The following is a 12316-nucleotide window of genomic DNA, read 5'->3' as shown; positions in this document are numbered from 1 at the left end:
AGCAGTAAACATGCAGTGCTTTCTGGTTTTCCCATTTCGCTGCGGAAACTATTAGCATTGCATGGCAATGAAGAGGATTCACGCAACTCAAATGTGAAGTTTCTATTTGTTCACCGACCATATGCAGCAGCACGAACCCTCGCAAGTACGCACGAGAACATCCACGTTCTCTCTCCCTCCTGTATCTTGCGACCAAACTTGGTCAAATATCAAGACTACTGATGATAAAGTGACTTTAGTGCCAATATTCAGGAGGCAAATTAATTTCTCTCGTTTCAGGAATCCTTTTGAACTCCGTCACAAGCCTTGGAAACATCAAAAGTGATCCCGTCTTCAGTTGTGTGGTTTATGCAAGATTTTGTTATGTTTCTGATTTTGTTAGCAGTTTTTCCTGCTTATTTCCTGCAATGATCTGTTCTGTGTATATAATACCGATCACAGCAGCTGCTGCCATTTCAGGATATTTCTTCAGCAGTTTCGTATTTTTTCCTGCGTCATATTATCTAGCTTTCTGCTTCGTTCCCCATACATGAAGCGTCCAAGTATATATGAATGAACACAAATCAGCCGGTTCTAAAATAGTTACACGCTTCGTACCCTACGTATGTTATCGGAGTAAAAATAAACAGATGCAGTTCAAGTTATTCCGTAAAATTCGAACTTTGAAGTCAGACGTAATTTGACGCAACTTATGAACGCAGCTTTTGATTGATAGAAAATACGAATAAAACAGAGGTTTAATGAAACAAAATTGATCGAATGGGCATAATATATCTTTCCGACAAATCATTTGCAACTTAGGTAAACTTATTCCTCCAACCTAGGCCTAGACCTTGCCTCAAGACGTTGGCTGCAGCAGCCAGACCTCTTCTGAGAAAGATGATAAGAGAGAGCCGAGAAAGAGCCATTAAAGTAAAAGAGAGACACTTTCCTCCGTTCTCGGCTTTCACTTCCTTTGCCTCAGGGGAGGGTCTATTACTCCATACGGTGCGAGGGAGGAAGGAATCATTGGAAAGGAAGGCGGCCATGCGCGCAGATCGTATGCGGTGGGAGGGAACTGTAGTACTACGAGTAGAAAATGGCAAGACGAAGAGAACTGCGATTGGTCTTGGGGGAGGAAGCATGACGGCTTAAAAATCAGAGAGGTGTTTAAGCTTAAACAGGTCGTTGCTCCTCTATGTGCTACATTTGACGGGGCGGGATGCAGGAATTAGGCGATGTCTCTTTTTCTCATTGTAATGGTTTAAGTGACCTGGAATTGCTTGCGTTATGTAATGAACGCGCGGATAACACGCCCATCAGCAAGTTGACACACACTATATATATATATATATATATATATATATATATATATATATATATATATCTATATATACACACACATATACGTATATATAAATTATATATATATATATATATATATATATATATATACTATATATATACACATATAAGTATATATATATTATATATATATGAATATATATACACAAATATATGTATATAAAGACAAAATATTGAGCCAAAAATTTGGTTTCATATCGAATTAATTATACTTGGGACTAACGTACACCCAAGAGAAATTATATTCGATAAGTATCTGCGCTGGCCTGGAATTCGAACTGTGGCAGTGGTTTCGAAATGACAGTACCTTTATCAATACAGTTCGAGAATTATTAATTATAATTCCTCGTCTGTAAGTTATTCCCAAGGTATGATGAATTCCGTATCAATTATTCCAAATAAAGTTTCTCTCTAGAAAAGAAGAAAACAACACACAGATCTTTCAAGTACTAAATCATCAGCATATATATATATATATATATATATATATATATATATTATATATATATACTATATATATATATATATATAATATATATATATATATATATATATATATATATATATATATATATATATATATCTATGCGCACTCGCAAATATACTATTAAGAAAAAACAGCAATATGCAGTATAGATACTGCTTGGTTTTTGTCTGTAGTTTTTGTAATGAGAGTTTTGTATTATACATAGACTTGGGTCACAGTAAAAAATCCTCTCTTTCTTTGGATGGTTTGTTGTGCACTGGTTTCAGTCTGTCTACATTTCAAGTTATATTAATTTACATTTAAAAAAACAAAAAATATTTTCCTTTCTCTCGACTTTATTTTGAAATTGTTTTTTGTCAATTCTAATGGAACCTTTATGTTGTAATTTGCAGGTTGAGATGCACACAGCACCTGTGCAAAACTCTTCTTGTGAATCAATGATGGTCTTTTTGGTGTGTTTGTTTGGACTCAGCTATATATATATATTATATATTATATATATATATATATATATATATATATTATTATATATATAATATAATATATATATATATTATATATATATATATATATATATATATATACGTATGGTATACTTAGAAATTCGCTGTAGATTCACGTGACTTCATTATATATGACAGGCATTGTCGAGCGCAAAAAAAAAAAAAAAAAAAAAAAAAAGCCTCAGTAAAAAAGGCGAAAGCGCTTGGTACAGACTTTCTGCCTGTCATTTTCCTGTGATATTCAAACACACACATACACACACACACACACACACACATATATATATATCTATATATATATTATATATGTATAAATATATATATATATATATATATATATATATATCTAGTATATATATATATATATTTTTTTTTTTTTCTTTAAATGCAGGGATGGAGTTTATACAGTCCTTAGCTGATATTCACATTCATACAGAGCTTTTTCTTTTAAGAAACTACTTTGATGGATATTTATCCCCCAAATAAAAATAATATTTGAATGAAAAAATGACTTTTTTAGTCCTCGGTCCAGTTTACCTGGATGAATTTTTCACTAACGTGAAAAGCAAATGGCTTAGTTCTCGTTTAACATATCATTAACGTTTTTTCTGATGCCGCTCCATTTTCTTTCTAAAGATGTTCTAGTTTTGACCAATATAAAAGTTATCATGACTTATTCATGGGATTCGATATGAAGAATTTTTTATTTATATTTCTCTATTGTTTTTGAATACCACATGAACTACAGTCGCTAAAGCAAATGGGGAATGTCTTTGAAAATTAATATCGTGATAGAAGGAGCAGTTTCTTATTTTTGATTTGTACCTCTCTGTTATCAGAAAAAGTCCTTTTTTGTCACTCAGTCTTTTGCTAAAGCCGAATGATATATTTTGATTTCTGGCCAGTATTCCTCATTACATATTCCCCCGTCAACATACTCGGCGCTGCTTAAATGTAATGCTCGTTCAAACACGAATGTGAGACTTTTTGGTAGGTTTTCTGTCAACATATCTAAACCTATTCATTACTGATCCCGTGCATTAGCGATCCATCTAATTTATCAAAACAAGTGCTTACATTCCTTGCCAAATTACACATAAGGCCGTCATACCTGACTCAAAACTGGACTGCTGCGCTTTTTTTTCTTTAACCCTTAAAACGCCCGACTGGACGTATTTTTTACGTCGACAATTTTCATCTCGGGTGCCGACTGGACGTATTTTAACGTCGACATACAAAAGTTTTTTAAAAATTCGCAAAAAAGGAAAATACTTTTAGGCCTACCAGCCGAAAACTCTTGAATCACGCGCCTTGGGGGATGCTGGGAGTTCACGGATCAAGGTGTTGTTTTGTTTACAATCGTTACGCAGGCGCGCAAGCGCGAATTTCTTTCTTGCCGCACTAAAAAGTATCTGTGACACATCTCTGAAATTATTTCGTCACTTTGACATAATTTTTGTACCGTTTTAAAAATTAGCCGTTACATAGAGTATTATATATGAAATGTGCGCATTTTTTATGTAGAATACAACAAAAAAATATTCATGATTGTAGCTTTTATCAGTTTTTAAGATATTTTCATATAAATAACGATAAGTGCCAAAATTTCAACCTTCGGTCAACTTTGACTCTACCGAAATGGTCGAAAAACGCAATTGTAAGCTAAAACTCCTTATATTTTAGTATATTCATCATTTAAACTTTAATTTTTGCAACTAATTGGAAGTCTCTAGCACAATATTTCGATTTATGGTGAATTTATGAAAAACTTTCCTTACGTCCGCGGCGGTAACTCTTCCGAAAATAATCATACATGCGATTGTGGTAATGTTTGCACCATTTTAAATTAGCCGTTACATAAAGTTTTTATATATGAAAATGTGCGCAATTTCATGCACAATACAACTAAAACAACCCATGGTTGTAGCTTTTATCAATTTTGAAATATTTTCATATAAAAAACATGATAAGTGACAAATTTTCAACCTTCGGTCAATTTTGACTCTACCGAAATGGTCGAAAAAAAAAACGCAATTGTAAGCTAAAACGCCTATATTCTAGTAATATTCAAGCATTTACCTTCATTTTGCAACAAATTGGAAGTCTCTAGCACAATATTTCGATTTATGGTGAATTTATGAAAAAATAACATTTCTTTACGTCCGCGCGGTAACTCTTCCGAAAAGAAAAAATCATACGTGCGATTGTGGTAATGTTTGCACCATTTTAAATTAGCCGTTACATAACGTTTTATATATGAATGTGCGCAATTTCATGTATAATACAACAATAAATAGTTGAAGGTTGTAGCTATTCTCCATTTTCGAATATTTTTTGCATATAAATCACGATAAATAAAAAAAAACCACGTTCGGGTCAAATTTGACTACCGAAATGGTCGAAAACGCAATTGTAAGCTATAAAACTCTTACAGTCTATTTAATATTTTCAGTCATTTATCTTCATCGTGAAACAAATTCGAAGTCTCTAGCACAATATTAAATTTTATGGTGAATTTAAAAAAAACTTTCCTTCCCTCCGCGCGCGGATTCTCCGCCACAAATCTCCGAAATGCGTAAGTCCCATTCTCGGAATATTTGCTCCGTTTCATATTAGGCATTTCATAGAGTTTTATATATGAAAATGTGCACAATTTCATGTAGAATAAAACGAAAAAATATTTGAAAGTTGTAGCTTTTCTTATTTCCGAAATAATTGCATATAAAAAAATAAAATATATTATAAAAAATTCGACATTCGGTCAACTTTAGCTCGTCATATATGTCGAAAACTGCATTTTTAAGCTAATATTCTTACAGTATAGTAATATTCAATCATTTGTCTTCATTCTGAAACATATTGGAAGTCTCTAGGACAATATTTAGATTTATGTGATTTTTGAAATGGAAAAAAAATATGTGTTTACCGTAAGCGCGTTACGAATTCATGCATTATTTTGTTTGATAATTTTTCTCTGTGTTGCTTTTATCGTTTTACAATGTGGTTATATATCAAAATGATCGCAATTTAGTGCACATTACACGAAAAAAAAGTAACTTGTTACCTTTCACCGTTTTGCGCACAGCGCTATTTGAATACAATTAATATATGAAATTTAGTTTTTGCGCTATCATATATCGCATTATTTATATGTGATAAGATAATTTTTTTGTTTTTTCATTTCTGATGGTTGCATACTAAACTTCAAGCAATGACAAAAAAAGGAGCCAAAAATGATCTCTTAATCTTGAAAACTAAGCGCGCTGTGTTTTTTTGAAAAAATATTTTTTCTGCTTACGCGCTCACTCTCAAACCCCTCCGGCATACGGGAGTCATTTTTTTATTTACCGCTCCGGCGTTTAAGGGTTAATAGCCTGCTTTCAAAAACTCAATTGAGAGCAAATTATCCCGTTGAATTCAAATATAAACTCTTTTATACACATTTTAATCAAATGTGGTTTTGGAGTAACTTGCATCCAGTTTCTGCTCTCTAAGTTATCAGTTAAAATGATACCACATCAAAACTCACAAGCCTGGACTTTTTAATTTGCATAATATATATTAAACTTATTCATTCAACCCACCTTGGTCTTTATATTGCCATCACAGATAGTACCAACCTGTGGGTTTCGCTGGCGGGAGAATTTAGTCTTTGCGATTTTTTTCTTTTTATTTAACTTTACAAATGTTGATGCATTCTTCTAACATTGCATTTACTTTTCAAGCAGTTCATCTAAACAACTACAGCAGTTTTCCCTTCATCCATACATTATATAAATGTATACGTATATTATAAAGCGAAAGATATCATTAAGCACTGCTTAGGCTCATTCTCAAGGTTACAATGCAATCGTACGCGTGACACCCAGACGTAGGAAAACATAATATGGATGTAGTTTTTGTGTCTGTCTGATCCAGAATGCTCTACCTCCCATGTACAAAATTGTAGTTGTTGTAGTGTGTTTTACAATTGACACTGATGATTCCACTGCATCGATGATTGACGTCGGGGAAACAGGAGGGGAAAAAACAAAGCTGCATAAATGGTACTCCCATGAGGTACTTGTGGTCGTGTAAAGGGGCGGGAAAACTTTCACTCGTTAAAAATTGCGGCGAATAACCGTGATACCGGGAGAAAGCGGTAAACACCACTGCTGCTGTTTTTCAAGAGACATAATGTACTACATTGAGAGAGTACACGCGACTTCTGTTTACACGTGAGAAACAGTGTCGTAGATTGCATTTACAAGATGTTAAAACCGTTCGCTTTTTTTTTCTCTCTTTGACTGTTTCGTTTGATCACAAAATAATTTAGTTTAGCTAATATACAGTCTTAAGAGTATCAAATTCTCTTTCAGCGTTTAGTCACCAAGTGTTCTCGTCAATCAACATTATTGCCATTTTTTTTTTTTTTTTTATTTAACCGTGACCCGGTGAACATTATGTTGTTCTCAGACCACAATCTTGATTTTCAAGAACCATAATCTCAAAATTATATAAAAATCCCTTATTTCTTGGCAAGAGAAGACGACATTTCTCAGAGTTGCTCTCGAAGGATTCATCACAATTTTTGTCAGTACATTTTGAAAACCTCTACAAGAAGCCAACCAAAGACCCGATCTGAAGTCGTGAATAAATGGCTCTTGTTAAAGATCTAGGTTAGCAGTGTCTTGGAAAAGGAGGTTGGCTTAATCTGCTGATTTCTTCGCAATTAAAAAGAGTTCTTGGCATCATACGTCCGGGTTCCTTGTTTCATACATGCGAGGAACTATTTAGATCAAATTTCTGTTCCGTGCTGAAGTAGAGGAACAACGGGCAAATCTGAAATGATAACTTTTTTCGAAATTCAGACATAAATGATTACTCACTGCGTATCAGAAATAGTTCGAAAGGTAGACCAACCCCACACTATTTGGGCATAGCTATTGAGAACCACGAAATAACTTATCATAGTACCACTAGCATCAGAATTTGTTATACAACCGAGCCATAAAGCTTTTATTAAAGCGTACGATTGCATATATGTCCTTCTCAGTTGATTCTTCCAAGATTCTCATGAAGTTTTACCATTGCTGATTTTTCGTAACCAGGACGGACTTGGAACTGACGCTTTCGGGATGGATGGCGCCACTGGAGTTGCCAGAGACGATATGGCGACTGCCATGGACCCGGTGGTGATGTCTCAGCTCCGACGGACCGTGAAGCAGATCATATCCGAACAGAGCGATGTCAGGCCTGCCAACTCCTCAGGGTCCAGGACCAGAGAAGTCTACGATTTCACGAGTGAGTTGAAAGGCGACAGGTGGGAAATTCTCTCTCTCTCTCTCTCTCTCTCTCTCTCTCTCTCTCTCTCTCTCTCTCTCTCTCTCTCTCTCTCTGAGAAGAAACCAACTGTTTTAATCAAGGTATTCGGTTTCGTATTAATATTCTGTTACAAATATCAGCATGTTCAACGTCGTTGAAAATATTTAAGGCATTCAACAAAAGCCAGTCATGTTATGTCACGAAATAAGAGGAGATTTGATGAGTGGTGAGTTCATGGTCTAGACAAGGTACCTTGGTCTAAGAAGGCCTTCATTAGGCCATGGATGAGGTCATGACGAATAATTCAGTATTCATATGCGTGTGTACTATACGTGAGCGCGTATGCGTCTCTGTGATCATTCATAGTCATACATGCTTCTCATTCGTTGAATGATGTACTACAGCATTCGAAGTTCGTGAACCATTAAAAGTGGGTTTTTAATCATCAAAAAGTCGATTTATTTTTATTTGAAGTCTCACTTGCTTTCAGTTTCTTGGACGAAACTAAAATAAAGTAAGACTTCAAAATAAGTCGATTTTTTTTAAATACATCATACAAAGAATGAGAAACATGTATGACTATGAATGATCACAGAGATGCATACGCGCTCACGTATACATGCATATGAATTGGAAATATAACTTATAAGATTTTCGCTCGGGGTGAGCTAAGTTTAATAATGAAGAGGACAGCGAGAAGACTGATAAATAGAATTTATTTTTTACAATATTAAAAACTATGCTAAAATAAGCTAATAATTATGAGAAATATAGTTTTGTCATTAAGCTAAAAGAAAATTGGAAATATTCACCATGACGATTTGCTCAGCAGTTTTCTGGACTCCTCACCCAATGACGCCCCTGACACCAGGAGAGTTCGCATTATCTCCATCTTTTGAAAATTTCACGTTCTAGCAACAGATTTAATTTTATTTAGACAGCTTAGATTTCTTTAGGAAAACTTGGAGTTGAAAATAAATAACTGATCAGACATATACATTTATACACACACTCACACACACACACACACACACACACACACACACACACACACACATATATATATATATATATATATATATATATATATATATATATATATATGTATGTGATGTGTGTGTGTGAGTGTGTGTGTGTGTATATAGGGCCGGTGCTAGGAATTGCAGGGTCCAATTGGAAAATTATAGATGACGAATTTTTTGTAATGTCTAATGTAAGAATGACTTTCCAAGTTCAAATTTTCTGTTAATAAAGCATACATAATAATGAGAGGAATGTTAAAAAATCCACAATTATATATTAAAATAATATATTTCTATGTAAAAATAGAACAAAGACTTTCGAACACATGAACGGTGTTCCTTATCAGTGTAACGTTAAAAAGTAAATGGAAAGGATAGTTTCCTCCCGAAGAGCGTTCATATGTCCGAAAGTCTTTGTTCTATTTTTACGTAGAAATATATTTTTTAATATATAATTGTGGATTTTTTAACAATTTGTTTTCACGAGACTGCGAGTTTCTCAACAATGAGAGGAATAATATATACGTCCTCATTCATCATTTCATGTAGCGGTTTATTCCTCTTAGAAAACAGAAAAGGCTTCAAACAGTAACTGGCGCGGGGCCCAGTTTGATCGATCAAATTGGTAAAAAAAAAAAAAAAAAAAAAACTTGAAACCAGCGCTGTACAGAGGGACAATCTTCTGATTTGTAACACGCTGACGTATTCACTTGCAATCCTCTTTTTCTCCCGCCGGAGGATCGTTCCACGTGGGGACGAGTTGCCACGACATCCGGGCGACGCAGGGAGCGACGCGCAGCGGCGTCTACCTCATCCATCCGCCCAACCTCGTCCAGGGTCCCTGGAAAGTCTTCTGCGACATGGAGAACGAGCAGGGAGGCTGGACCGTTTTCCAGGTGAGCACAATTCATTATTCTCGTGGTCTCGGCTTCTGGTGACTTTGCGGTTGTTAGTGATTGCCAGTTTTATCATACCCGTATTTGCTATATTTAGCAGCCAGTGGCAGATTTAGACATCTTTCATTGCGGGGTGGGGGCACTTTGGGTTATCAAATGTATGATATATATGTGTGTGTGTGTGTGTAAATAACTGTGATGCCTCCTTGTTTTTCAAAATGTATTGTCCTCTGACTAAATCATCTGTTGACCACGTGTGGGTGGCTGCTTTAAAATCTCTAATCTTGCCCATGGGCGTTTTTTCGTTTCTTTAGAGTGAATTGGACCTTATGCTAATCCTGTAATGTCAGTTTGGATACTAAGCTTACTTGTACTATGTTTTTACTCTGTTCTGATCAGTTGTGCCTCAAGTTAAAGGGTCGTGTAGGCCGAAAGATCTTGGCAATTCTCTTCTTTTCATTTTCCTCTGTGGCATCACCTTTATCTATACATTGCATCACGTTTTATGTATTTCGTGATCAAGTTATTCACATATATATGTGTGTGGGGGGTAAGAATTTTTATCACTTCATTTGTTGGCTGAGTCGATAACATCACTGAAGTCCTGATTACTCCTCTGTCCGCTGGGCACTGGTTCGAACCCACGAGAGGACGAAATTATTATCAATCAAAAATTCCCCTTTGGTTAACATATATGAAAATATGCAATTCCGAGGTAGAGTGAATTGGATATTGAAGATTATTTGTAGCTTAATGCACATATATATGTGTGTGTGTAAAATGTACACACATACAGTGCATATATATCAATATTTATATATGTATGTACAAGCATCAACACACAGTATTAGCTGCAGTTGTTATTGTTTTTGTTGTACAGTTGTTGTTGAAATAAGCTTGATCTAAGCACATTTTGCTACAAATAACTATTTCTTGAAAGAAAACAATGTTCTATTATTCACATCTGTGGGGCTGGGGGTAACCCCCCCCCCCCCCCATCCCTTAAATCCGCCACTGTTTGCTGGTGAGTTTTCTTCTGACTAACATAGGAGCGAGTGACGTATGACAGATGTCTCGTGATAAAGTAACTTAATACTAGAAATCTGGGAATAAACAGGACTGATGTAAAGGTCAACTAGTATTCCGTAAGCGTGGAAGGCCCAGAAAATAAAGGATTATCATTCAACTGGGATAAAGTACACAAAGGTATAGATACCTTGGTGTACACGTCCCATGGTATATCATTCGTAGAGCAGACCTCGAAGAGCTTCAGAAAAACAGCATGAAAGACACAGCTGAATCACTATAGTAGATTCACATCAACCGTGCATTTGATGTCTAAGCCAGTCCCTTACGACGCACCTGATTGGCTGTTGATAAGCCAATCACAGGGCTGGAAACTCTCAGTCTCTCTCAAGAATTCACATGGGTAGGATCTATGTTCCACATCTCCTGAGGGATACGTCTGTCATAAGTATCCCTCAGGAGAGGTGGGACTTACCTCCTGCCTATGTAAACTCTCGAGAGAGATTCAAAGAGTTTCCAGCCCTGTGATTGACTTATCAACAGCCAATCAGGAACGTCGTAAGGGACTGGCCTAGACATCAAATGCACGGTTGATGTGAATCTACTATAGTCAGAGGGATTCTATTAGATAAGGAGTCCAGTGAATGGAGAAGATGAGATCGAGAAATTGAAGACCCAGCAATTCGAAATAAGTTACGTTATGGAGGAAAGAAAATAGTAACCTTGACATTCGGGGGCGTCATATGATCAGAGGTTTGGTTACAGTTTTCTGATTCAATATTCCAAGGATCATTCAAGCGCAATGTTAAACCAGAAATGTTTTCGAATACTTAGGCCAGTGCTAAACCACCTTATGTAACGCAGAATTATTTATGTTGGAATGGAATATAGAATGTTGACCAAAAGGCCAAGCGCTGGGACCTATGAAGTCATTCAGCGCTGAAATGGAATGTGGTACAAAGATTTGAAAGGCGTAACGGGCGGGAAACTTCGCAGTTGCACTGTGAAATACTTGTTAGGAGAGGGAGGGTGGAAAGTAAGAGGGAACAAAGAGAATATGAACGGAGGTAGAGTAAAAGGAATGAAAGGGACTTTGCGAAGACCCTAAAGCACAGCTCCAGTTCATCTGTATATTATTTTACTCCGTAGGTTCGAGACGACGTGGAGCCGCACGAAAACTTCATGAGAGGCTGGGAAGATTATAAAGTTGGCTTCGGAGACTTCGACAGGGAATTCTGGCTGGGTGAGTCATACCAATAGACCTACAATCTTTCTTTCTTTCTTTCTTTCTTTCTTTTTTTTTTTTTTTGATCCCCTATGCTTATCGATCGAACAATATCTGTTTCATCAAGTTTGTTTCCTAGAATATCATGTGCATTTTCCTCTCTTGCCACTAAAGAAATCATCAAGTCACACATGAATGTCCCTCGTAGACAGGAATTATCATCTCGCAATTGGAGCTTGGTCACTAGTTATTTACAGACATAAGTAACAAGGTATTGCAATTCGTAGAACTGGCCACGAATTATCTTGCTAGAAACAGGACGTGGTAAATTAGATCCCAATACCGTGCGCTAAACAGAAATTTTATGACCAGCAGTGGTAGGTGGATATTTGTAACCTCCTTAGTGAGAAACTTTAGTTATTGTTGTTACTCTGAGGCAAGAGAAAGTCGTAGGATAAACAAATGTGAAAAAGACTTTCTCCGGGACACCTGTTTACCCAACCGCAAAC

General features: G+C 35.9%; 1 protein-coding gene across 1 annotated transcript in view; it reads left to right on the top strand.

Moving 5' to 3' along the window:
• Positions 1–12316, top strand: part of LOC135213426 (techylectin-5B-like) — a 34793-nt gene that overhangs the window by 12355 nt on the left and 10122 nt on the right. Inside the window, exons 2-4 of the mRNA XM_064247385.1 lie at positions 7425–7617; positions 9399–9556; positions 11732–11825. Of these exons, the coding sequence (XP_064103455.1) occupies positions 7425–7617; positions 9399–9556; positions 11732–11825 (445 nt within the window). The remainder of the gene's footprint in view (positions 1–7424; positions 7618–9398; positions 9557–11731; positions 11826–12316) is intronic.

Source organism: Macrobrachium nipponense, chromosome 42 (assembly GCF_015104395.2).
Source record: "Macrobrachium nipponense isolate FS-2020 chromosome 42, ASM1510439v2, whole genome shotgun sequence".
NCBI lineage: Eukaryota > Metazoa > Arthropoda > Malacostraca > Decapoda > Palaemonidae > Macrobrachium > Macrobrachium nipponense.
Note: the sequence above shows the minus strand (reverse complement) of the source record. Positions and strands in the feature narration are given on the sequence as shown.